This window comes from Lynx rufus, unplaced genomic scaffold (genome assembly GCF_022079265.1).
Source record: "Lynx rufus isolate CCGP_SWC_20201006 ecotype Redwood Valley unplaced genomic scaffold, mLynRuf1.p SCAF_10, whole genome shotgun sequence".
Classification (NCBI taxonomy): domain Eukaryota; kingdom Metazoa; phylum Chordata; class Mammalia; order Carnivora; family Felidae; genus Lynx; species Lynx rufus.
In genome coordinates, this window is record NW_025814824.1 from 82,955,405 (window position 1) to 82,981,456 (window position 26,052).

Below are 26,052 nucleotides of genomic sequence, written 5' to 3' on the forward strand. Positions count from 1 at the left end.
GGATACTAACCCTTTATCTGATATGTCGTTTGCAAATATCTTCTCCCATTCCATCGGTTGCCTTTTAGTTTTGCTGATTGTTTCCTTCGCTGTGCAGAAGATTTTATCTTGATGAGGTCCCAATAGTTCATTTTTGCTTTTCCCTTGCCTCTGGAGGTGTGTTAAGTAAGAAGTTGCTGCGGCCAAGGTCAAAGAGGTTTTTGCCTTCTTTCTCCTCTACGATTTTGATGGCTTCCTGTCTCACGTTTAGGTCTTTCATCCATTTTGAGTTTATTTTTGTGTATTGGTGTAAGAAAGTGGTACAGGTTCATTTTTCTGCATGTTGCTGTCCAGTTTTCCCAGCACCATTTGCTGAAGAGACTGTCTTTATTCCATTAGATATTCTTTCCTGCTTTGTCAAAGATTAGTTGAACATCCTTTTGTGGGTCCATTTTTGGGTTCTTTATTCTGTTTCACTGATCTGAGTGTCTGTTTTTGTGCCAATACCATACTGTCTTGATGATTACAGCTTTGTAATACAGCTTGACGTCCAGGGTTGTGATTCCTCCAGCCTTGGTTTTCTTTTTCAGGATTGCTTTGGCTATTCAGGGTCTTTTCTGGTTCCATACAAATTTTAGGATTGTTTACTCTAGCTCTGTAAAGAATGCTGGTGTTAGTTTGATAGGGATTGCAGTATCTCTTAATTTTAAAAGGAAATAGATTTAAACTTCTCTAATATCCTTATTTGATCAAGTTTGTTTAGAAATGCAGGCTCTAGGGGCACATGGGTGGCTCATCGGTTAAGCATCCAACTTCGGCTCAGGTCATGATCTAGCGGTGGTTTGTGAGTTCAAGCCCCGAGCCGGGCTCTGTGCCAACAGATCAGAGCCTGGAGCCTGCTTCGGATTCTGTGTCTCCATCTTTCTCTGCCCCTCCCCCACTTGTGCTCTCTTGGTCTCTCTCAAAAATAAATAAACATTAAAAATTTTCAAAAAGAAATGCAGGTTCTAGAATCAGAAGAATCCTGTCATTTTTTTTAGTTGTACCACTTTAGGCAAACTACTTAATCTCTCCAAGTCTCAGTTTCTTCATCTGTACAATGGAGACCATAGCACCCTCTCCTAAGGTCCTTATAAGGATTAAATGAGAAGTGGCAAGTGCATGGAAAGCATTCAGCAAATATCAAGTATTTAATAAATATGAGCTGTTATTGAATTTGTATGCATATTTTAGCAAGTTTTTTAAGTTATGGAAATAAAGGATGTCGCATTCACTCAAAAACCAGAACTACTTTAAGGTTATAAGGCTATATAATATGATACCTGAAAAACCAAAAGAAGTCAGTTTTTCAGAGGAAATTGTTTAAAATACACAGATGACAACCATTTACACAATCATCTAATATTCTGTGTTTTTCTTAGCAGTGTTCAACATTACAACTGATTGGTTATGTGTCTTCCAATCAGACCCCTGGGCCTCCAGTGGCATATCCAGACCTATAGACACCTAATAATTGTCTCCTTAACCTAACTCCGATAAGACAGAAAGTATGGGATGGGGCAGCAGAGAAGAGTCAAATGCATACAGGTTTTAGAATCAGATGAGCTAGGTTCAAATACTGACACTATTAGTTAATAACTAATATTAACTTATTAGCTAATAACTAATGTCCAAGGCTCCTTTTCCTCTTCTATAAAATGAAAATACAGTTTCCCTTGCCAGACTGTCGTGAAGACAGAATGGGATCATGTTCATCACCATACCAAGCACTCAGTTCCCCCAAATGTAATGGCTTCTACCTCTTTGGCAAATTTCTATCTCATTCTCTTATATTAACACATCCAAAACACGGCGTGGGAAAAATTTTTAAGTAATAAAAATTAAAAGCCATATTAGATTTCTAGTCGGTCATCAGGTAAAACTTGTATAGGGATCAATACTACAAAGTTGTATCATGTTATTTTTTTGATACTCATAACAATCCTTTGAAGGACTTATGACTGTTCTCATTATATAGATGAGGAAAAGAAGTCCAGAAAAGTGAGGATATGCTTATGGAGATGTAGCTTAAAAAAACAAAAGCTGGGACTTGAACCTTCTGAGTTTATATTCTTGGCTTTTTTTTTAATGTTTATTTTATTTTTGAGAGAGAGAGAGCACGCATACATATGAGTAGGGGAGGGACAGAGAGAGAGGGAGTTACAGAATCCCAAGCAGGCTCCAGGCTCTGAGATGTCAGCACAGAGCCCAACGTGGAGTTTGAACTCACGAACCGTGAGATCATGACCTGAGCCGAAGTTGGACACTCAACCAACAAGTTAGCCAGGCACCCCTATTCTGGGCTTTTCAACCCAGGAGAATCAAGGAACAAATAAAAAGATACAGCCATCTAAAGGCTCAGTGACCTTCCCAGTATTAACCAGTTGATGAAAATTAAAATAGTCCAATTGCTACTATGATCACTTCTCAATGCTCTACACCTGTCAATCCAGGGAGGCATGCATAGTTACCATTCAGAGTCCCTACTATTTACCAGGCACTCTGCTGATTTGCAAATACCGTCTCAAACAACAACACCTTGAGGCAAATCTTTATGTCTGAATTTCAGAGATGGAGGAAAATGGTTTCAAGCGGTTAGATAACTTAACAAAGATCATAAGCTGTCAAGTGGGGGGCTGGGAAGCAAACACAAACCCATCTGATTCCAAAGCTCCCGTTCTGCCCACTATACCACAGTGCTCACTTCCGGAAGCTTTAGGATGCTATTATGATTTTTAAATTTCCAAAGGGGCCAACTTCATGATTTCCTTACATCACCCTCACTGCATACACAAGCACTGAATATTCGCCTGAACATCTAGAAATTATCCTTTCAAAATAGTAAGCGTTGAGATGTATTTCCTTTAGAGAAGTTTTTATTATTAACCAAGAATTCAGAATTGCCAAAGCAACATCTACCTTTTAGAAAAATCACTGAAGGCAGTTAGACTGCACCTTCTCCATAGGTACTCAGACCTAGACATGCAGTTCTATTGAGAGGCAAAATTCCTCACAATAAGTAAACACACCAATAGCAATTTTGTCTTAATTGAGGCTGACGGCACGAATAAATGAAAAGAAGGTCTTCAGTAAGTGTTTGAGAACAGGACCTGTGAGCTTGGAAGGGCTAACATTATCATTTCCATTTAACAGAGGGAGAAAAATCCAGCATCTTAACCAAAGTCACACAGCCCATGAGTCTAAGCAGAGTCTAGATCAAAGGTCTTGACTGTTCTTATGCAGTGGTCTTCTCTTACTACATCAGGGTTTCAGGCTAGGTCATGTTATGTTGTTGCAAGGAGAAAGTCCCTTGCTCTCTTCGTTTCCCCAGGGAGAGCTGTCGGGGGGGGAAGATGATGACAACATAAAGCCACTGTTTCTACCTGCTTTAAAAAAAAATGGATGAGGTCTCATATTTAATGTTCCATCTAAAGGTTACGAAAATGCTAATAATCAAATGCAACTTTAAAAGTTTTAAACACTGCCACACATTAGCAAGAATGTACTAAAATTTCTATAATCCCTCTGATCATGTATCTCAAACACATTCATGGGAATAAGGAAATCATCCAGGAAATGTGCATCGCGGCAATAAAGCTCTAATAAGCTCATTGGAACTTAATAAGATGGTGTGATTTAAAAAAAAAAAAAGATCACAGGGGCACCTGGGTGGCTCGGTCAGTTAAGCGACTGACTCTTGATTTTGGCTCAAGTCATGATCTAGGGGTTCATGAGACCGAGCCCCACATCGGGTTCCATGCTAACAGTGCACACCCTGCTTAAGAGTCTCTCTCTCTGCCCCCTCCCACATGCGCATGCACGTGCTCTATCAAAAACAAATAAATTTTTTTAAAGTTATAGAATATTTGAGTCTTAAGGGATGATGACAACTATGTAGTCCAACTCCTTCATTTTACAGTTGAGGATGATACTGGTCCCATGTCACCTGGCCTATTAGTGCTACATGTATGAAACTTGAACCTGGATATTAAACCTAATCTTTTCTATACATATTAAAATGCTGCCAACGAAGACTGCCTTAATTGATTAAGATCAGTAGCCCCACATTGGCACTTAAAGTTACAGAATGTCAATATAGTTTATTCAGCATTTTTAAGACAATTTTGTTAAAGCCAATGAGGAGACCTAAAGGAGCACAGTAGTTAATCCTGCCTGAGTTAGGATTATAATTATATTAGGTTTGAATTAGTGTTGGCATCTAATATGGAAAACATTTAAAAAATTTTTAATTTAACCTTGAATTGAACTCAGTCCTTAAAGGGCAGCCCACCATATAATTGAGTAATTTGAATGAAATTTCCTAAGAAAACCTAGTTGTGTTTGGAAGAAACATAACAGAAGCAAAGATTTTTGTGTGCATCCCTTGATCTTTAAAATAGGAGTATGTGACAACAGGACATCCTCTCTCCAACCTCTGAAAACAAATTTCTAACCCCACTCTCTTCAGGGGACTTAGCAGCCATTGGAGCACTTCAAAGGGGGCCAAGGGGGCCAACAATGGATTGGTGTAAATTATGAGCAATTCCCATCCTTTGAAAATACTTTGAAAACAATAGTCTTAAAACAAATACACCTGACTTCCAAGTAAGTAAATAGACTGCCATTTGGTAGCTGTTATTGAAAATCACCATTTACACTTGAAGCTATTATGTAACCAAAAAAACACAAATATCCCTCTGGGAAATTTACATGAGAAAATTATTTCAAAGACCATATAAAAGAGTCCATGAGTTTAATGATCTTAGCTGAGAAAACTTCCTATAAGAATAAGAAATTGAAGTAAGAGGAACAATACCCAGAATGAAAAGCGCTGAACATATTAACATTTATCAGGGGACTCGTAAACAGCATTTGTTAAAGAGGATTTTAAGATTAATAGCTAAAATGAAATGAAATTTAATACATATTTAACCTAATCTATATGTTTATTTGTTACACAGGATTTCAAAAACAGTCACTAAATGGAACTTACAACCCTAAACAACTGTCTGCAGATTCTCCTTTTACAGAGTAAAAACCTGAAGATAAATAATCATCACAAAACTGCGCATTGCTGACATCTGGGCCAGATTACATCAAACACTGCATTTCTGTTCAACATAGCGCAAGAGAATAAAAAATTTTTTCCCAATTTAAACCTGTCCCTAGAGCCATAAAGAATGAAAATCTGCCGAGTCAACAGCTTCTGGGTTTGTGTGTGCGTACATGTGCATGTGCGTGTGAGTGAGCGGGGGGTGATGTTTTTGTTTGCTTGCTTGCTTTTCATTTTTTGCTTCATGCATTTGCAATACATCTATGTACTTTTCTCTCCCAACCTCCCTAACCCCGCTGCCCCACCATTTGTTGGCTACGTAATGCTCTGAAAACTTGTACTCTGATTTATTATGGAACAAGCCTCATATGCTAAAATGCCAAAAGAATTGGCTCCTGGCTCAGAAACCATTTGAAGGACACCAGTAACTTTTGTTAAGGCTATTGTTTTATAGTTAAATACCATTCAGAGCAACTTGAACTGGATGGACCTTTCTGCTATCAAAGAGAGCAATTCAGTGGGTTGCCTGGGATTTGGCTGGCAGGCCATCCTAATATTTATCTGGGGACAACCTTCACCTTTGGCTAGAAAATACTAACACAGAGCTTGAAATTGACCAAAGTAAGGAAAGTAAATACCATGGAAAAGGCTTAATCTGGATTTGCTGTGGCTATTGATGGAAATGATGGAACCCATAAGACTTTGTTAGAACATGTTCATGTGTGTGTGCGCACACACATATGTACAAAAGCACCTAAAGATACTTAGTATGGCTTTTAGCTAGAATCTAACATTCCAGCCTTTACCTCAGTCTACAAATGTTTTCAAAAATAAAATCTAAAGGACCCAATCTGTTGTCCTCCCATACTCTCAAAAACACTGCCAACCACTCTGACTTTAGTGTTGCTTTTCACTAGCAAAAGGTAGGAGAAAAGGAATTTGTGAATTTTCAGAGCTGACTTAAGTTTTAAGTAATTATCTTGCAGACACTAGGCCAGGCAGTGCAGTTAGGGAGTATGACAGCCTAGCCCAAAACTAGGAGAAGAGGGAGGGAAAAAAACACCCTAGGCTTTCTTCCTAAGCTTCGGGATTCCTTATTTTCTCATTAAGAATAAATTCTAAGGCATTTATCATTCCTAAGCTCTACAACTAACTTCCTATACTAAATAAAGATAATCTTCAGATATAATAAAGCTAAGGGGGGGGGCAGACTTTAAAGCATCTGGAGTGACAAATTGAGAAAAGAAATGTGGTAACCCAAGGAAAAATCTCAGTCCGGCTTAGATCTGACTTGTAGCTGAAAGTTATCTCAAGTTTTCAGGTCCTACTCTTCTGAGATGATGAACTCATACTATCATTTTTAATGAGAGGCTCATATCTGTCTTTGATGTGTGAAAGACACTCCCAGCTGGAGGAGAGTACAAGAAAGATCTAAAATATTTGCTTCAGCTGCAAAGAGCTATTAATGAAAGTTTAGAAAATGAGGTAGCATTAGAGGGGCAAATCTTTAGAAAAAAAGATGACATACTCTCATCTTATGAACTTGGGCGGGGGGCAGGGGGGAGAGGGAATATTCCAGTAAAATGAAATCTGAAAAATAATCTTCCCTTCTCTACACACCAGAATTCCTCACCCTCCTCCACCTTGTCCAGAGCACATTCTTAATCCCCTGGTATGTAGGAGACAGAAAATGGGCTTCCTATAATTTGCTATTCACGCAAAACACCAAGAGTGAGACTCACACAATAAATACAGAGGTTATGAAACCCAATGGATTCATCAGCTCAAATGGAGGAGACTTTTAGAATTCTTATAAAGCAACTTTTAAGTGTGTTTAAGAAAGAGATAATTTATAGTGAATTCCCATACGAAGGGGAACTCAACACAAATTTGAAGAATTCTACATAATTCTCTGTACTGCTTAATGTTCTGAGATGACTATCATTTTTTTGTCAAAAAAGCAATCAAACATAGAATCTGGCTTTCTTAATCACCTATTAATCTATCTAAATATCTTGTCTAACAACATAATCTATTCTTAGTATGGTAAGCAACCATTAAACAATTTCCACAGCCCACTAAAGACTTTTTTCAATTTAATGCAAGTAATAACTATTTGTTGTATTGACATGTTTATAAAATACTACAAAGTGAAATATCACTCTGATTCACCGTATTACACAAGAGCTGCATAAGGCAAGAAAGTATATGGAAAAACCATCTACTTCTGTCTTTGGTACGGAAATCTACACAAATCGCAGCATTTAAATTTTCCAATACAAAGTATGAAACACAGACAAAGATGCAATCAGTAATGTCATGAAAAGGGGCTCTGTAACGATTTTCTATGTAGAGTCTGGGACATTTTCAATCATTCTTAGCTGGTCTACAGAGTAACTACATTCCCTGAATGAGCAGTGAGAGTCACAGAGGCAGCAAAGTATTTGAGACCTTTTCATTGGATTCCCTTTGATAGAAGGAAAAGAGAAGCAGATGATGAAAATATAAGTTCCTTTCTGGAAAAAAAAATCCACATTACTAACTCCCAAATTAGATGTTTTATATAACATTTTTACCTGTATGTTAACAACTTTACAAAGTAGGTCTCATTATCTTTATTTTATAGATATGGGAAATGAGGATCAGAAAAGTGTTCTGATTTGTCACATGGCTAAGAAGTCAGAACTTGAGTCTAGTTCTGACTAAATCTAAAAGCTTTTCTTTAGAACTTTAGGTGACTCAACATGAGAGCATCATCTATCTTCTGTGGGAGGAATAAATGCTCTAAGGTAAGGGTGGTGAGGAAGGGAAACTGAGACTGGGAAATAACTTATTTCACCCACTTTATTCATTCAACAAATACTTACACAGCGTCTTCAGATCAGGTACATGTGAGTGTTCTCTCGTAATTACATCTAAACTCTTGTGAAGTCTCTAGGAAATCATATAATTTCTCTTTCCAGAGTTGTCATGTTCCTAAGGCCTATGTGCCATTGATTCCTAGGCCAACATGACATCCCCTTTATTCCCCTCACACATGCCTGGCTGAAATCACACCAAACCTCAGCAGCTTTTAGAAGTGATGGGGTTTGCTAGAGCATTTATGTTAAAAATAACAATTTCCACAGCTTAACGGAAAAGAAGTATTATTTCCCAACCACCAAAATTTAACAAATGGTTAAGCAGAGAGAGAGAGAGAGAGAGAGAGAGAGACCGATGGATATGACTGTATCTCAGGATGACAGCTGATAACTAAGATAGATTCCCTACCCACCATCAACATGTTGCAGTATTAAAATAAATAAACTTTGTAAGCAGAATAACTGTTTCCTCTTTTTAGTAGGATTAACTTACTCATTTTTCAACGCATTTTATTTGCCTCCCTGTCTTCAAATTCAGATAATGTAGTCTTTGGATTAAAGACAAGAACTAGGAAAAATACTGGTTTTTTGTTTAATTAAGATGCTGGTTTGCAGAGGCAGCCAATTGTGTAAGGCCTGTTTTTAGGATCCTTTTTGATAGAGAGCTTAACCTCTCCATGCCTCAGTTTCCTCAATAAGTAAAATGAAGAGATACTCTGGCTGCCCCTTCAGCTTCAGTTTTAGAAACTAAAATCTGTCACGTAAAGCTCCTGAGTGGGGGAGGGGTACCGCTCAGCACTAACAATTCTCCAATCTCAGTTGCAAACTCTTACTCTGTATCTGAGCAACACAACACAGATGAAAAGAAGATTAAATCAAGGGTTTGGAGGGGGAGAAGGGAAACGCTAGGCCTAACACCACTGAAAAGAAAGGGCAGTTTTCTTTTCCTCCCTCATATGGAGAGAGAATCCAGAGTTGTCCCAGCCAGAACACTAGGAAGACATGTCCAATTCAGGCCAGAGTGTGGCTTTTGGAGTAAAGGGGTATCGCAGCGCTCTGGAGTTCAGTCTCCCCTGCACATACACAAACACAAGTGCACAGCGCCCCAACGCTGTTTGTCCCCGCGGCCTCAGAGGCCTGCCAGTTGGCAAACCCAAGCCAGGAAGTTGTCAATTCCAATTGCGTTTAAGGCCATGTAGTCCTATTAAAGAAGCCTTGCTGGTTAAGGGGCGTCCTCTGTTTCCAAAGCATGGGAAAAAAAAAAAAAAAAAGGCGCTCTGCTTAGATTGGAGCTGGCAACTTTCACTGACTAGAGTTTTCAAGGAGCTATGAATGAGTTTAACAAAGGAGGTCTGTGGCTAGTTTCTGGCTGAAGTCCATGTCAACAGTTTTTAAGGTCACAGGCCACACTAACTAACATTTATTCCCAGCAGACCCTGTTCTAAACACAAGCTGTAAGTAGTACAAATTTGGAATTTCTCTGTAATCCCTTGAGATATTCCTGATCCTTCCACATGTTTCTGCCCAATTAAAAACAATTCTCACTTTGCACCACAAGAGAGGCCGAGCTCAGCGATCTCAGTCCATCCTTAGGGTAGATGAACAAAAACCTGGCAAATCAAAGGGCTCGAGTGGGGAAGGGAAGGAATTCAGCTGGATCACACTGAAAAGTGCAGACAGCTCCCCAGGGGCTCAGTTTGTGAAAGAATAAAACGGGTTATGACAGAGATCCTGAGGCCATAAAAAGCAGGTTTGAGGCACGCATTGGGAATAGGCTCCTAGTCCCTTTACACAAATAAGACAGAAATTTCTGAGAAAATTAAAAGGTCAACTAGGTGACTGGAGAATAGCAATAATCTATGGGACAGATGCTAAATATCCCGCTGTGAAATTAATACAATCATTTCTCAGTTAAGATGAACTCTAACTCACTTTTAACATTTTTGAATCAAGATGCTTCTTGAAAGCAAGGAAAAGCCATTTTCACATCAACGGTACATTTCATAACTGATGGTCATTATTTTTTAATTTTTTAACATCCATTTATTTATTTGTTTATTTAATGTTTGTTTATTTCTGAGACAGATAGAGACAGAGCATGAGTGGGGGAGGGGCAGAGAGAGAGGGAGACACAGAATCCAGGGTGGGCTCCAGGCTCTGAGCTGTCAGCGCAGAGCCCTATGTGGGGCTCAAACTCAGGAACCGTGCGATCATGACCTGAGCCAACGTCAGAAGCTTAACCAACTGAGCCACCCACCCAGGTGTCCCTTGATGGTGGTATTTTAAATCTTGCAAGGCAACACAGGAATAATGACTTTGGATTGAACATCAAAAATCTCACTTAATCCTCACGCTGCCATGGGAACTATCTTCTATTCTGCAGACCAGGAAACAGGCTCAAAAAGGTGATATGACCTGCTTACATTCTGATCTAGTAAGTGGTAGAATCAACATTTGAACACAGGTCTTCCTAGGGCTCAAGTCTATACCAAAAACTCAGGGGGAGAAAAACCCACTACAGCATTAGTCATCCATTGGGTACTTAAAGCACTACTGTTTTTAGCATTCTGTATTTGAAATCATGTGCTATATGATGGTAGATATCATTTTTCCAAGTTAAAAAAAATCTGTAAACTGTGGTACGAAGAACATTTGGATTGGGTATGACGAGAGAGACATAAAAGAAGAAAATTTTTTAAAGACAAAAAAAGAAGAAAATTAGAATCTTCATAATTCTATTACCTAATCTTATTGTTAATACTTTGTTACCAAATCAACCCATCGCTTTTCTAAAAATTTCTTACAAAACACAGATCATACCATAATTCACCTCTTGCTTCTCCTGCATAACATTATGTCCAAAATGTTCTCTAAGTCATTAATCACCAAAAAACATCATTTTAATGGCTATATTGTAGCTATCCCCTCTCCACAAATGGTTTCTAATTTCTCATTCTACATGCTAATAAGCATCCTCATGCATGTTTCTGTACATATATTCCTGAGTTTTCCTTAGGAACAGAATCTCAAAAGTGGGAATAATTGAAGGGTTTTGAATATATACTGCCAACTGTTTTCTAAGAATGCCGAACCTTTTTATACCCTCAGCCACAAGTTTGTAAATGCCTACCTCATGGCCACCAAGTGTCATCTTTATGTTGACACGACCAGGTTCATGTAGACTTGGTCGTGTACATGCCCACACAAACCACACCTATGCCAAAGACATGTATGTTACAACTGGCCTAACCTTCTAGCAGTAACTCTAGCACTGTGTAATACTGGAAGGTGCCAACAACTGCCCTGCCAACATCTTTGCTTATATTAGCTCTAATCCTCACCAAAAGAGTGGATAGGAGGAAATTAAGATTCAAAAAGAGTAAATGGGGCACCCAAAAGCCCACATCCACACTGGCAGCACTAGGATTTAAGCCCTGTACAGACCGCTGACCATGCTCTTAAGGCCCTGCCACCTCATAGCTCATTTTACCTTTCAGGGACGGTTGACCTTCCTCTCACCTCCCCAGGGACTGCCTCCTTCTCTAGAAACGCCTCTTTAGACAATGAGGTCAATGAAGAAGGACAGTCCCTGGATCTCACAGGCTTTGAGAAAGGAAAGAGCATGTTGCACGTCTTTAAAAAGCAGGATGTAAGCAGCAGCGTGGGACTATGGCGACTCTCATACACAGCTGACAGAACCATAAGATTCTAATGCCACTTTAGAAAACAATTTGGCATTATCCAATAAAATTGAAGATACACGTACCCTATGACATAGCCATTCGGCTCCTAGGTTTACACGCCAAAAAACCTAGTGTCTGTACACAGCGAGCTACCTGTTCAAGAATGTTCATTAAAGCCGTGAACCGGAAACAGCCCAAATGGACACTTATAACTGCATGCTCAAACACAATGCGGAATGCTAGATAGCAAAGAAAACAAGCTACAACTATAAGCAACAGCATGGTTGAATCTCAAAAGTGTTCAGCAAAAGAAATAAGACTTACCAATTCCAAACTGTAGAATTCATTCATACAGATTTCAAAAACCAGACAAAACTATACCAACATTATTTAGGAATACATACGCAGCTGAAAAAAATTATTCTGGGGTACAGATTTCTTACAGGAGGATTACATGGATATTTGCTATATAATTATTAGTGTGTACTTAGTGTATGTGTGTGCATATATATAAATATGTATATGTTTATGTGTATGTGTGTGTGTGTACGTATGTAGTTAAACTCAATGCACTTTCCTATTTGCAGGTTATATTTCACAATTTACAAAAGGAAGGCACAAGGTTGTAATTAAACATAGTAAATACAATATATAAAGAGCTTTATCAAGTGTTCACTATTTAATCTCCTACCACAATATTCTGAGTTAGTTTTATCCTCAATTCACCACTAAAGTAACAGAGACAAAAATGAGTGACAGATATGTAAAAAACATGTTTATTATAAATGCAATTCTTAAGAAGATTTTTTTTTTTTTTAACTCATGCAGCGCAAGTGTTTTCTATCACAACACAGGGACTTAATCAAGGAAAGGACAGGTTCAGGGAGGAGCTCCACCATATGAAAGTTAAACTACCTCTTCAAATAAAAAGATCTAAAATTATAATACTTGGGGATATATATAACTGGGAAATATTAGTGAATAGTAAAAAAAAAAACAAAAAACAAAACAAGTAAAAAAACAAGTATAGTCTCCAGTGGTCAGGAAACATTGGTTATCTTTAATGAGGATGATCAACATTTGGTATACTTTCTTTTTAATTTTTTTAATGTTTATTTATTTTTGAGAGACAAAGCACAAGCAACAGAGGAACAGAGAGAGAGGGAGACACAGAATCTGAAGCAGGGTCCAGGGTCCGAGCTGTCAGTGCAGAACCCAATGCGGGGCTTGAACCCACAAACCGCAAGATCATGACCTGAGCTGAAGTCAGACGCTTAACAGATTGAGCCACACAGGCGCCTCTAGTATACTTTCTTATACTAATAAAAAAGAGAAAGTACAAACTAAAAATTTCTCTAAAATTGGTATCCAAAATTCTTTTTTTTTTTTTTTTTTAAGCAGAGGGGACCATAAAAATCCTAACTTAGCAGAATCCTAAGTAGACACTAGGAAATATACTTTCCTAGAGTCTTTGGGCTTGGAGTTGTTTTTGCTTGCAGTGGCTTTCTGTTTTTTGCTTTTTATTCCCCCAAAGACTTCTTGCTTTCCTATGGGACTATATTTTAAAAGAAGAAAAAAAAGGAAACCAGTCATTAAGAGCTCAGGCAAAAAAGTACAGGGCACTAAATTTCACCCAACTCCGTTTTCCATCACACTTTTTAAATAAGGTTTTTTTTTTTAATCTCAAGTTTTTTAGAGCCAAGGATTTTTTTGCTGCATTTTGGACTCATTAATACAAATAAAGAGCTAGTTAAAATACCAGACTGAATAAATGAACAATGGGACAATTAACCCCACATACAAAGCTCCACCCACTTTACTTCAAAGGCATCTGAAATAGAATGGATTAGAAACCCTAAACGATGCCTCTCAGAATTAATTTTATAATATATATTGCTTTGTGTTATAGATAAGGGATTAAAAAGCTCCAGAGTAGCAGCCTAACACCTGTGAACTGAGAGTTAAAGGGCAACTGACCTTGGCTGTACTGAAGATTGCCAATAGTTTCATGACCCATGTCTAGGAAATAAAAATCTAGGCAATTTCCACTGCATACTAGAATGCAGAACTTAATTTTGCCTACAATGTTTAAAACTTCCGTACAGTTTTACATAAAGTCTTGAGATATGTGTAATTAGTTCTCATTCAGAATGTATTGCTATCTAACTTTAAAAGTATTCCCTTTATGCCACATTACTGTTTTTGCCATTCACAATACAACTCATACTGATGAAAAGGATTAAAGACGTAAATGTACAAAGTGAAATATGGAACGGAAAAGTAAACTAAGTACATAATATTTACCACCTGATTTAATGAACACTTTGATACTATTTCCATACTTTTATGTTCATTGTTTTCAGAAGCTAAGAACTATCTTCCCTATCGAGAATCTGGTAATGTCTCAGATGTGAAGGCAAAAAGTAGTTGAGGGCTTTTGGGTTGTTTGGGTTGTTTTTACGGAATTACCAAAGTAATTAGCGCAATGACAAATTCACTACAGCAAATGCATTTTTTAAAAGAACATAAGTCTTGACAAAAAATACTTTCTCAGATTTTACTAAGAGCTTTCTTCCCTTGTAAATCAGCCTCACACAAAGTACACAGTCAAAAACATTCCCAGGAAAGAACATTTAACGATATGCAAAGATGCTTACAATATACTAAGTGAAAAGGCTAGGTACAAAGCTCCACCTACAGCATGATCCCATGCAAGGAACAAAACACCTCTAGTCACTATTAGAGTCATGGGATGATAAACTCCTTCTCTTACTTCTGTAAGGTTTTCTAAATTCCTCTAATGAGGAAGTATATCTTCACAGTCTCATAAAACAACATCCTAAAAATCAATGGCTCATAAGTGATTACGAGAATTGTGGCATCTTCAAACTTTAGATGGCACAATGATTTTTCTGTTTGACATGATATAAAGAGGTACACAATTATCTCAGTCTTCTGGAGCTTCTCCACGAGGGACAAATGCTAGGCTTCCCACTGCTTCTAAACTGATCACTGGAAGGGCCAGACAACCTAAATTCAGACTCCTCTTTGTATTCACAAATCTAACTTGCTCTTAAAATAAGAGTGCAGCTTAGATCCAAAGGGCAATTTTAGGTGTGAAGCATATTGAGTTATTTTCCTTTCCACTTCCTGCCCAGTGAAAAGCAAAGATAAGGCTCAAATAAATGCCTTCTGCTTGTTGTTGCTGTTATAGGAAAGTGGTTTGCTTGCAAGGGGAGGGGGTTGGGGGTGGGGGTCCAAAAAAATTGCTGACACTCAAACTCCACCAAAAAGCATCAATTGGCTTCTCCTATAGAATGTTTTCCAACTCCCAAAAAGAGTCCCTCATGTGGAATTCTTAAGACTCTTTCTTTCAGAAGGCAGGCTCAGTTTTACTGGTTTTCCATTCAAACAGACTTTGCATCAGATTTAAACAGAGCGGATCATTTTCTTTACTCTGTAATCATATGGTTGGATTGTTCACATAGACTGCAATGATGCTGGCCAAAAGGCAACGTGACTCCTTGATGCTAACTGGAGGTTACAGAGTCTTAAAAAAACTTTAGGTCCAGGTGGCCTTGGCCTTATTCTCCTGAGTTGGAAGAATCATTGCCATATCCTGGACAAACTCTGGACTGGAGTGGGAGTGGGGGGCAAAAGATTGCTATTAGCCAGCTAAAGAACTTGGCACAACAATCTCTCTTCAGGTCTCAGTTTCATTATTTATAAAATGAGGGTGGGCTGTATGTAGTATACTGATTTTTGCAAGCTCACCTCTGAAATCCTGGAGCAGCGGCAAACTACCCATCATGGCTCTTTTAACTAAATATACACAGACAAAAAAACTTTTGAAACTCATAATGGTTGCTCTGGTGGCAAGAAAATAAAATTTGAAACTTTGACTCAGAGCCAAAAGGAAGTTATGAGAAATAAGCCCAAAGCTGTTGAGCGCATGAGCTTTGGGTTGGATTCTGGGTTCCAAACCAAATTCCCTCACTTACTCCTTCCTGGTGAGATCTTGGCCAAGTCACACGGCAACTCTTTCGGTCTCAATCCCTACTTCTCTATAATGGACATAATTTCATCAAGTTGCAATAAGAATGCGAATTATATAAGCCACCTGCCTTATTAAATAAATGCTAACAAATGATCATTCCCACCGCCACCCCTGCTCCTTTCCAAATCCTCTGTAATGAGTTCTCCTGACTTAGTCTATCCATCTACGAAATGGTATAACAACATTAACCGTCAGCAGTAGCTGGTGGAGGTGACAAGATGAGTGACATATGGGGGAAACTAACGAAAGAACCAAAGTGCACTCCTGGAGTTCCTACTTAGGGTGGTTTCACTTGCTGCCCTATGGTAAGCTTTGTGATCATTAAGACAAGGAAATGTTCTGCTTTCAAAACAGATCAACAAGGGGCGCCTGGGTGGCTCAGTCGGTTAAGCGGCCGACTTCGGCTCAGGTCATGATCTCGCGGTCCGTGAGTTCGAACCCCGCGTCGGGCTCTGTGCTGACAGCTCAGAGCCTGGAGCCTGTTTCAGATTCTGTGTCTCCCTCTCTCTGACCCTCCCCCGTTCATGCTCTGTGTCTCTCTGTCTCAAAAATAAATAAACGTTAAAAAAAAAAAATTCAGAACAGATCAACAAAATACCGTGTCTCTTGTCATTTCCAACTCATTCAGTCCCAAAAGGAGAAATTTCTTGTAGCCAAAGTCTTGAAATTTCAAATACCCACAATGCTGGGCTCAGGTTGCTTGAGGGAAGGCTGAGCCAGGCTGGGGTCCTTTGAAAAGGACCAGGAGGAGAAAAGAAGCTTCCTCCTACAGTGGACAGCCCTGAGGCCGGCCGCTGCTACAGAAGATACACCTGTCCTTCCAACTGCCCAGCTTCCCAGCCCTCAAACAGCAGGCTCTGCTTGGACAGTAAGAGCAGTTTCGTTTATGTCCCTTTCTTCTCTTCAAAGGTGACTTTTTTTTTAAACTGTACAGCTTGTTACTATTGTTGAATTGTGGCTCCCCAGAGGATTATACGTTTCTAAGTATGGAGGCATCTGTGTGGCAATAAAATGTGCAACATTCCCCAACCAGTACATTTTTTTTAATTAAGAAAAAAAAAAGTTATCACATCCCACAAAATGATGTCCTGATGAACACATTCCCCGTGCAAGCCTTTCAAAATACTGAAGATGTCAGAAAGGGTCCTGAGGCTACTAAACCAGAGCCTTCACAGGACGCAAGCCATGGGTTCAATTCCTGACAGATCCACAACGGGTGGAATTATAATCTGCCATAGCAACTGGGTCTTCTCCCAGCTGACCATTCAGAAGACAACACTGTACCCTACCATACTTTGAAGGGGGAGAAATTAAGAAGAAATCAAACAGCTCCAGAGAGATGGAAACACTTGAAAAGCAGAGGAAAGTTCTCTGTTAAATAGTATGAAAGATCCAGGTTTCCCAAATGGTATTTAAGGCATTGGGAAGAAAGGCTGATTTCTCCCAGAGGGGCCCCAGCTTTGATGCCCAAACTGCCCTCAAACATCAGGCTGTGTAGTTTTGTATAGCAGGGTACCCTCAGGCGAGACAACCATAAATAGCTTAAAACAAGAATAGGAGATTCCATCTGTTTCTGGAATATTTCAGCAGCACCTGCTTTCAAGGTAAAAATCTGGGAGCCGTCCCCACTGCCTTCCTTCCCGACTCCCTTCCCCACCCCCCATACACTTATTTTAAACCAAAGCAGCTAACACACAATCCATCCAAAAGGGCTCTGCCACCGCACCTGCTTAAGGAAAGAGTCCTTTGATTTTTCTCCTGAACTATATGTCTTGTTTTAAAAACACTAGAACAGTTAGGGGGAGAAACCAAAGTTCTTAAAACCACACTATTTTATTACTTCTAGCTTCTTTTTTCTCTGTGAAAACTGAGCTCTTCTGTGTTTATAGTAGAAATGAGTACAATTCAGATGAAAAAGGACGCAATAGTTGTTCCTGCCATTAAGTCAGAAAGTATTCCAGAAGGAAGATGGGTTATCACTTAACACAATTAATGTTGAAACACAAGCCCATATGCCAATCTGCATGGAAAGGACAGTAATTCCCCAGCAAGGTCCCAGAAATGTATTTCGTTGTTATAGTTTAAAACAAACAAACAATTAAAGTTGAGGCTTAAAACTTCTCATCTAAATCAGAGTGCTACCCCCAAGGTGATGTGCAGCAACCCTTCTAACACTATCCAGAAAATCCCAAGCATGTGTAAATACCAGTTACATGTATAAAAAGCCACTTTCCTTTTGGTCTATAAACATCCATATTTCTAACGCCTGCCCTATCATCTGAGCATGCTCCATTTGCTATGGGGTAAATCCAAATTCTTGAGCATGTCCCACAAGGGCTTTCCCAACCTGGCCCCAAGACATTTATGGTATCATCCCCTACCATCACATCAGTATTCCATCTTGCTATATCCTTCATTTCTCTGGGCCTTACATGTCAGTTCTCACTGCCTAGAAAGCTCTTCTCCAATTCTCCTCCAGACCAACCCCCAGTGATTCTGTAAGACCTAGTTTAACTGGAAACCGTCAGCAACACTTTCTCTGATTCCAAGCCAGAGATGGGCACTGCCTAATCAGTGACCCCAAAGAACCTCGCACATACATATTTTTGATTTAAATAGCACTTATCACATCATATTTTCCTTGTTTACATAGTCCCTTCCCAAAGACTTAGTGGCTCCTAGGACAGTAAGCGTAGCCGAAATGAAACAGGAGGGGAAGTAACAAAATCAGAGGTGGTCTGGGAACGGTGCACCCAGAAGCATATTAAGTTTTAAATTTGGTAAAGGACCAAAAGTATATATTGTTTTCAGTTTGTAAGACCAACTTTAAAAGTTCAGCTCATCAAAATCTTGAATGATATCTGAACATGATATCCGAAAGGTTCTTATAGAGAACTGGGGAGAGATCTTTACCTCTGTATCAAGGGAACTTGAAGTGAATAAAAAGCCAAAGACCAAGTGTTACACATTGTTCACTCCTGGTTTATACTACCTACTAAGATACTCATTAATTGAAGAAAATCTTACATGTTAAACTAAAAAAAAATTTAGATCCTGTCTTGATGAAACAAGTTATTTCTTCCCAAAATGTATAATAGGGGCTGAACAGTTTGATATAGGTACTAAGGCAGTTACTCAGGGGCGTCTGGGTGGCTCAGTCTGTTAAATGCCCAACTTTGGCTCAGGTCATGATCTTATAGTTCATGGGTTCAAGCCCCACGTCGGGCTCTGTGATAACAGCTCAGAGCCTAGAGCCTGCTTTGGATTCTGTGTCTCCCTCTCTCTCTGTCCCTCCTCCACTGGCTCTGTCTCTGTCTCTCTCAAAAATAAACAAACATTAAAAAAAAAAAAAAGCTACTCAAACTTTCTCAAGAGCTTAAATAAGATTCCCATACATAAGAAAATTGTAGAACACAAATATGAACCTGGACCACTTTCTTACACCATATACAAAAATAAACTCAAAATGGATGAAAGACCTAAATGTAAGACAGGAAGCCATCAAAAGCCTCGAGGAGAAAGCAGGCAAAAACCTCTTTGACCTCGGCCGCAGCAACTTCTTACTCAACATGCCTCCAGAGGCAAGGGAAACAAAAGCAAAAATAAACTCATCAAAATAAAAGGCTTCTGCACAGCGAAGGAAACAAACAGCAAAACTAAAAGGCAACTGACGGAATGGGAGAAGATACTTGCAAAGGAAATATCAGATAAAGGGTTAGTATCCAAAATCTATAAAGAACTTATTAAACTCAACACGCAGAAAGCAAATAATCCAGTGAAGAAATGGGCAAAAGACATGAATAGACACTTCTCCAAAGAAGACATCCAGATGGCCAAGTGACACATGAAAAGATGCTCAATATCACTCATCATCAGGAAAATACAAATCAAAACCGCAATGAGATACCACCTCACCCCTGTCAGAATGGCTAACATTAACAACTCAGGCAACAACAGATGTTGGCGAGGATGTGGAGAAAGAGGATCTCTTTTGCATTGTTGGTGGGAATGCAAGCTGGTGCAGCCACTCTGGAAAACAGTACAGAGGTTCCTCAAAAAATTAAAAATAGAACTACCCTACAACACAACAATTGCACTACTAGGTATTTATCCAAGGGATACAGGTATGTTGTTTCGAAGGGGCACATGCACCCCCATGTTTATAGCAGCACTATCGACAATAGCCAAAGGATGGAAAGAGCCCAAATGTCCATCGATGGACGAATGAATAAAGAAGATGTGGTATAGGGGCGCCTGGGTGGCGCAGTCGGTTAAGCGTCCGACTTCAGCCAGGTCACGATCTCGCGGTCCGGGAGTTCGAGCCCCGCGTCGGGCTCTGGGCTGATGGCTCAGAGCCTGGAGCCTGTTTCCGATTCTGTGTCTCCCTCTCTCTCTGCCCCTCCCCCGTTCATGCTCTGTCTCTCTCTGTCCCAAAAATAAATAAACGTTGAAAAAAAAAAAATTTAAAAAAAAAAAAAAAAAAAGATGTGGTATATATATATATATACCACACACACACAATACAGTATTACTCAACAATCAACAAGAATGAAATCCTGTCATTTGCAACTACATGGATGGAACTAGAGGGTATTATGCTAAGCGAAATTAGTCAGAGAAAGACAAATATCATATGACTTCACTCATATGAGGACTTTAAGATACAAAACAGATGAACATAAGGGAAGGGAAGCAAAAATAATATAAAAACGGGAAGGGGGACAAAAACATAAGAGACTCTTAAATATGGAGAACAAACAGAGGGTTACTGGAGGGGTGGTGGGAGGGGGGATGGGCTAAACAGGTAAGGGGCATTAAGGAATCTACTCCTGAAATCATTGTTGCACTATATGGTAACTAACTTGGATGTAAATTAAAAAAATAATTAATTAAATAAAAAATTTTTGTTAAAAATCTCCTTTTGGGGCTTCTGGGTGGCTCAGTTGGTTAAGCGACCAGCTTCAGCTCAGGTCACAATCTCATGGTTCATGAGTTCAAGCCTTGAGTCAGGCTCTGTGCTGACAGCTTGGAGCCTGGAGCCTGATTTGGATTCTATGTCTCCCTCTCCCTCTGTTCCTCCCCCACTTGCACTCTGTCTCTCTCTCAAAAATAAATAAAGATTCGAAAAAAATTTAAAAGGCTCCTTTATAAAAAGTAAAAAATTTAATTATTATGTGACATATCTCCCATAATCCACACCCACAAACAACACAGTTATGGCTTTGAACTCTTACGCTCCTTCTGTTTCTCCACAACCAGAAGTTGGCTATAAATAACATATTTCATTACAGTTTTAGCCTTGATGAAACATGTGCCATTTGGACAAGTCGGAAGTCATGAAAAAAGTATGGTTCTAGGTCACTTTATGATACTTGAAGGATTTCAGAGGTAAATGCTTATACCATAACAGACTCAGCTGGTGCTACCTGAAAATGCTAATTCTGTCTCACATTCCTGGGTTTATAATGAAGAAGGATGAACTTACCCATATCTGTTGCTCTCTAGCTGTGCTTTTTTAATTCTTTTAATGTTTGTTTATTTTTGAGAGAGAGACAGAGAGAGAGAGTGACAGAGAGACAGAGGGGGAGCAAGGGAGGGACAGAGAGAGAGGGAGACACAATCCGAAACAGGCTCCAGGCTCTGAGCTGTCAGCACAGAGCCCGATGCAGGGCTCGAACTCACGAGCCATGAGATCATGACCTGAGCCAAAGTCAGATGCTTAACCGACTGAGCCACCCAGGTACCCCCATCCCCAGCTGTGTTTTTAATCCAGTATTGACTACCATCCAGCAAATAGTTAAATAATATTATGGCAAATCTCAAGGAAAAGTAAAATGCCTAAATATAAAGAACTAGTCAACCGTGGGACAAAATAATGCATTTGAACTTTACAAACCATGGTATTTGTGTTAATGAGACTTGTTCATACCCTAGCACAACTACATTTCTGTCAAGGTTAGCTGGTGACAGAATTAAACCTGTGTTAAAAATAAACACAGGGCTTATTCATCAGGAATTCTTTCCTTCATGAAACAAGTATTACTAAGTGCCTACTATGCATAGCCATTACTCTATACGTTGGGTATATTTGGGAACAAAACAGATAAAAATTCCCAGGCTTCATGGAGCTTATATTCTAGGGGGAAGGAACAGACAACACTTCTAACAATGGACCCAATAACTTATATTCTATGACAGGTCTCTAAGAACCTTTCATTGTGAAATTAAGTTTAAAGTTTCTAATACTGATGGCCTAGTCCTTTACGGACTTTATGGACACAATGCCTGTCATTCAACACTAGATCTCCACAGTGAGATTCAAGAGTACCTCTTGTAACTAACAGAAATAAGTCTGGGAGTATGAACCACATCTCTCTACTACTGTATTTCACACTTTCTCTTGAACTGGTGTCCCATGAGGCCTGTCCTGTCACTCAGAGCCTTCAGTGTCCTATTCTTGCATTCAAATGGAATACATCTCCGTGTCTGAAGGCCATGCACACAGTATGTTGGCCAAGGACTGCACTAAGTGCTGGAGATACAAAGTTGCTTAAGACACTATCTTTACCCTTAATGAGTTCATTTTAGAGGAAGAGGAGGAAGAGGTAAAAGGATGATCCAGGCTTATGAGCATGTAACTGAAGTATGCAAAGCATGCTAGGTGCCCCCAGAGGTGAGGATGATTACTTCTGCCTGGAAAAGGCTGCTGTGGGTGGATGGATAAAGGTGTGAAGGCAGAAAGGCCCAGAGACTCATATGGGCCAGGAAGCACATGAGCTTGGGAGAGCAGTCAGAGAGGGAGCGATCCTAAGAAGCCAAATCCTAGAACAGTGGAGACTATGTCTGCACAAGACACAATCACTGGGAGCTACCCAGCCCTCCCCACCATGAGAAGAAATGGAGAGCACAAGTAGAGGTGGCTCATGAGCACACGAGCTAGAGCACCGGGCACACTGCAAACAGACACTGGACCTCAAGGCACTGGTGAACTAAAGGGAAAGCATCTATTGCTGGTGAGGATGTGGAAAAACAGGAACCCTCTTGCACTGTTCGTGGGAATAAAAACTGGGGCAGCCTCTCTGGAAAACAGTGTGGAGGTTCCTCAAAAAGTTAAAAATAGAACTACCCTATGACCCAGCAATTGCACTGCTAGGAATTTATCCAAGGATACAGGAGCGCTGATACATAGGGGCACTTGTACCCCAATGTTTATAGCAGCGCTTTCAACAGTGGCCAAATTATGGAAAGAGCCCAAATGTCCATCAACTGATGAAAAGGTAAAGAAGATGTGGTTTATATATACAATGGAATACTACATGGCAATGAGAAAGAATGAAATATGGCCTTTTGTAGCAACGTGGATGGAACTAGAGACTATTATGCTAAGTGAAATAAGTCAGTCAGAGGAGGACAGATATCATATGTTTTCACTTATATGTGGATCTTGAGAAACGTAACAGAAGATCATGGGGGAGAGGAAGGGGAAAAAAATGGAGGGAGGGAGGCAAAACATAAAAGCCTCTTAGATACAGAGAACAAACTGAGGGTGGATGGAGGGCTGGGGGAGAAGGGAAAATGGGTGATGGGCATTGAGGACGGCACTTGTTGGGATGAACACTGGGTGTTATATGTAAGGTGACTGAACCACGGGAACCTACCCCAGAAGCCAAGAGCACACTTTACACACTGTATGTTAGCCAATTTGACAATAAATTACATTAAAAAATAATAATAATAAAGGAAAAGCATCTGAAAAAAAAGCAAGGAGATGAAGCATCTCGAAAAAGCAAGGAGACTGAAAATGCTAATAATAGAACCTAGGCCTAAATCGCACCTGCATTCTCCCGGCAGACCTCTCCACTCTCCACTGAACATGCTGCCAACTGGTCACCCAAGGTGAACAGCAGACCCTTCCATTCAAATGCCAGTCTCAATTCAGCAATGTTCCCAAACGAAGCCACAGGGGGAAGTGGCCCTGTGCATGCTTTTTGCATATGTACAACCTGGGCAAGGGAAGTGAGCTTTCCGCCCGCCATGCTGAATACCCGTGAAACGCGTGTCCCAGACTTCATCTGGACTCTATTTTTAACCACAATCACTATCCTCTGGCCCTAGAACATGAATAGTAAGGAGACATTGTGCCGCGGAACCGTCCTATGCTTTATCTATAGCATACTACAGCATGATCATACTTCTCCCGTTTGTTCTGGGAACTCCTCTAGGGCAGGGACCAGCTAATACTAGGCACTCAAGTAAGGGCTGACGAACAAGTGAATGAATTAACCCACCAAATTCTTCCCACAGTTCCAAGCTGGGATAACAGAGAGAAAACAGTCCAATTGCTGCTTTTTTTTCATTCTAAATGATGGCAGCATGAAGGCTAATCAACCAGCTTCTTGTAAGCAAGCCATCCATGACCCTACGCACAGACACGCAAAGTCAAATACACACTGTTGATGTTTTTACATCAACAGTTTTCCACTCTCAGAAATTTCTTGAGTGAATGAGATAGTGCCAGTTCAGAGTCCCACCCCGCCCCCCAAACATGCACATCCCAGCGTTGAAAGGAAGAAACATTGTAAACCAAAACGTTATGCAAAAACAAAAAACAACAACAAAAAAGCCTTTCTGCAAAACTTTAAGAACTTGTCTTAAACCCCCATCTCCTCTAAATGACTATATAAATATCAGCGCCCTAGCCAAGTCTAAAATGCAACGTTAGGCAAAATGGAAGAGAAAACTTTGTTTAAAAAGAAAAAAATAATCCAACATTGCTGAATCAAAATGTAAATCATCATTTACATCAGACGGTAATGCTCCAAGTGGGTAACCCTTGGGCCTGGGCTCCTGAGCCAGCTTGAGAGCAGTTACACACATTTAATCTCACAGAGCATCCGCATTGTCCCTCCTTCCCGTGGTCTTTCCAGCGGTTGCCCTCTAGGGCCGAATTACAGACCTTATGCTTGGTGAAGAAGAGAGCTGACTTTGCTGATGAACAACAACAATAACAACATTTGTGCGGAGAAATGTAAACCAGACTGACAGTTATTGAACAAAGGTACTTCAAAAGTCAGCCCCTCTTTCTCCTATGGTAGGCGTGTGTATGTGTTTGGGGGGCTGGGATGGGAGGTCTTTTCTTGGTGAGGAGAGGAAGAAAGTGCAAAAACTAATGTACCAGAGAACCACTCTTTCTGGAATTCATAGAGTCTGGCCTTTTATCCCTGGGCGCAAGCCCAAGACTGGGGACCCGGGTTTTGTCAGGGGCGCCTCCCTGCTGTCCTGCCCGGGGCTGCTCCACACGAGCAGAGAGAGACAGGAGGCAGGCCCCTCTGACACCTACTTAACTGAGGCAGATGGAGAGGAGAGTGTGTGGGATGCCTTTACTTCCCCCTTAGGAGGCGCCCAGCAGGAGCCCACAGAGCCAGCAGCTCCAAAATCGGATTTCCACACATCCTCCCCCTCCTCGCCTCCTCGGAACACACCTTGGCCCTCTGGCAGGAGGAAACAGAGCATTAGGCCAAGTGTGGTTCTGGTGTACAAAGGGGTTTGGAAGACCTAAAGAAGCCTTCTTCCAGGATCCCATACTTTTTTCAAACCTCTAGAGAAGTAGCCCAGTTGGGGAAACAGTTACTCCCTCACTGACCCAGAGAGGGCAAGGGTGTTACTTTGAGGAGGACACAATCAGTGTCTGCAAGACGTCCTGAGCTGCAGACACATACTTTATTAATAATCTTACATACACAAAATGTCCAAGGGAAAGCCTAACAGGCGAATTTCTGACAGCTCCAGATAACAGCGGGACAAACCGAAGCCATGCTGACTCCCCAGCTTCCACAAACTCCACAGAAGCCATGATCCCTTTCCCACCCAAGGGACGTGATGCAAATAAATAAATACAATTATCTGCAGAACTTAGAGTGCAAGAACAACGCTGTGGAGTCCTTCTCCCCGAATGCAGTGACTTGTGGGAAACAGATAGGAAAATAAGGAGAACAGCTGGAAAATTTAATTGCAGAGGAACAACGTGGAGGCTGACATTGTTTCATGGAAGTAGCCAAGAGCCAAAGCCACTCTCCCTTACCTTAAGATACAGAAGCAGCTCTTCGCCCCTGAAGATAAGCGGCAGAACCCGAATCTCTGTTTGCTGTCAATGTCAGTGAGCACGAACGTGAAGTTCTGGCCAACTTGGCTAACTGTGAGGCTGCGGCAAAGACAGAACAAAGGGAAAAACGAATGTGCAGTGAGTTTCTTGATAAAGTATCTAATCACGACAAGTCGTTGAACCTGTAACATTTCCTTTCTCAGTGAAACTCTTTACAAATGAACTCAAAATTTACACACTTGAAGGGAACAGACTGTGAGCTAGTAAAAAACAAACAA

At 40.2% G+C, this 26,052-nt stretch overlaps 1 protein-coding gene across 4 annotated transcripts in view; it reads right to left on the reverse strand.

Annotated features, from left to right (window-relative positions):
• The window catches only part of DENND1A (DENN domain containing 1A), a 509,451-nt gene that overhangs the window by 315,954 nt on the left and 167,445 nt on the right, over positions 1-26,052 (reverse strand). For all 4 annotated transcript variants that reach the window (XM_047069226.1, XM_047069240.1, XM_047069220.1 and 1 more), the window contains exon 5: positions 25,754-25,873. In XM_047069226.1, the coding sequence (XP_046925182.1) occupies positions 25,754-25,873 (120 nt within the window). The remainder of the gene's footprint in view (positions 1-25,753; positions 25,874-26,052) is intronic.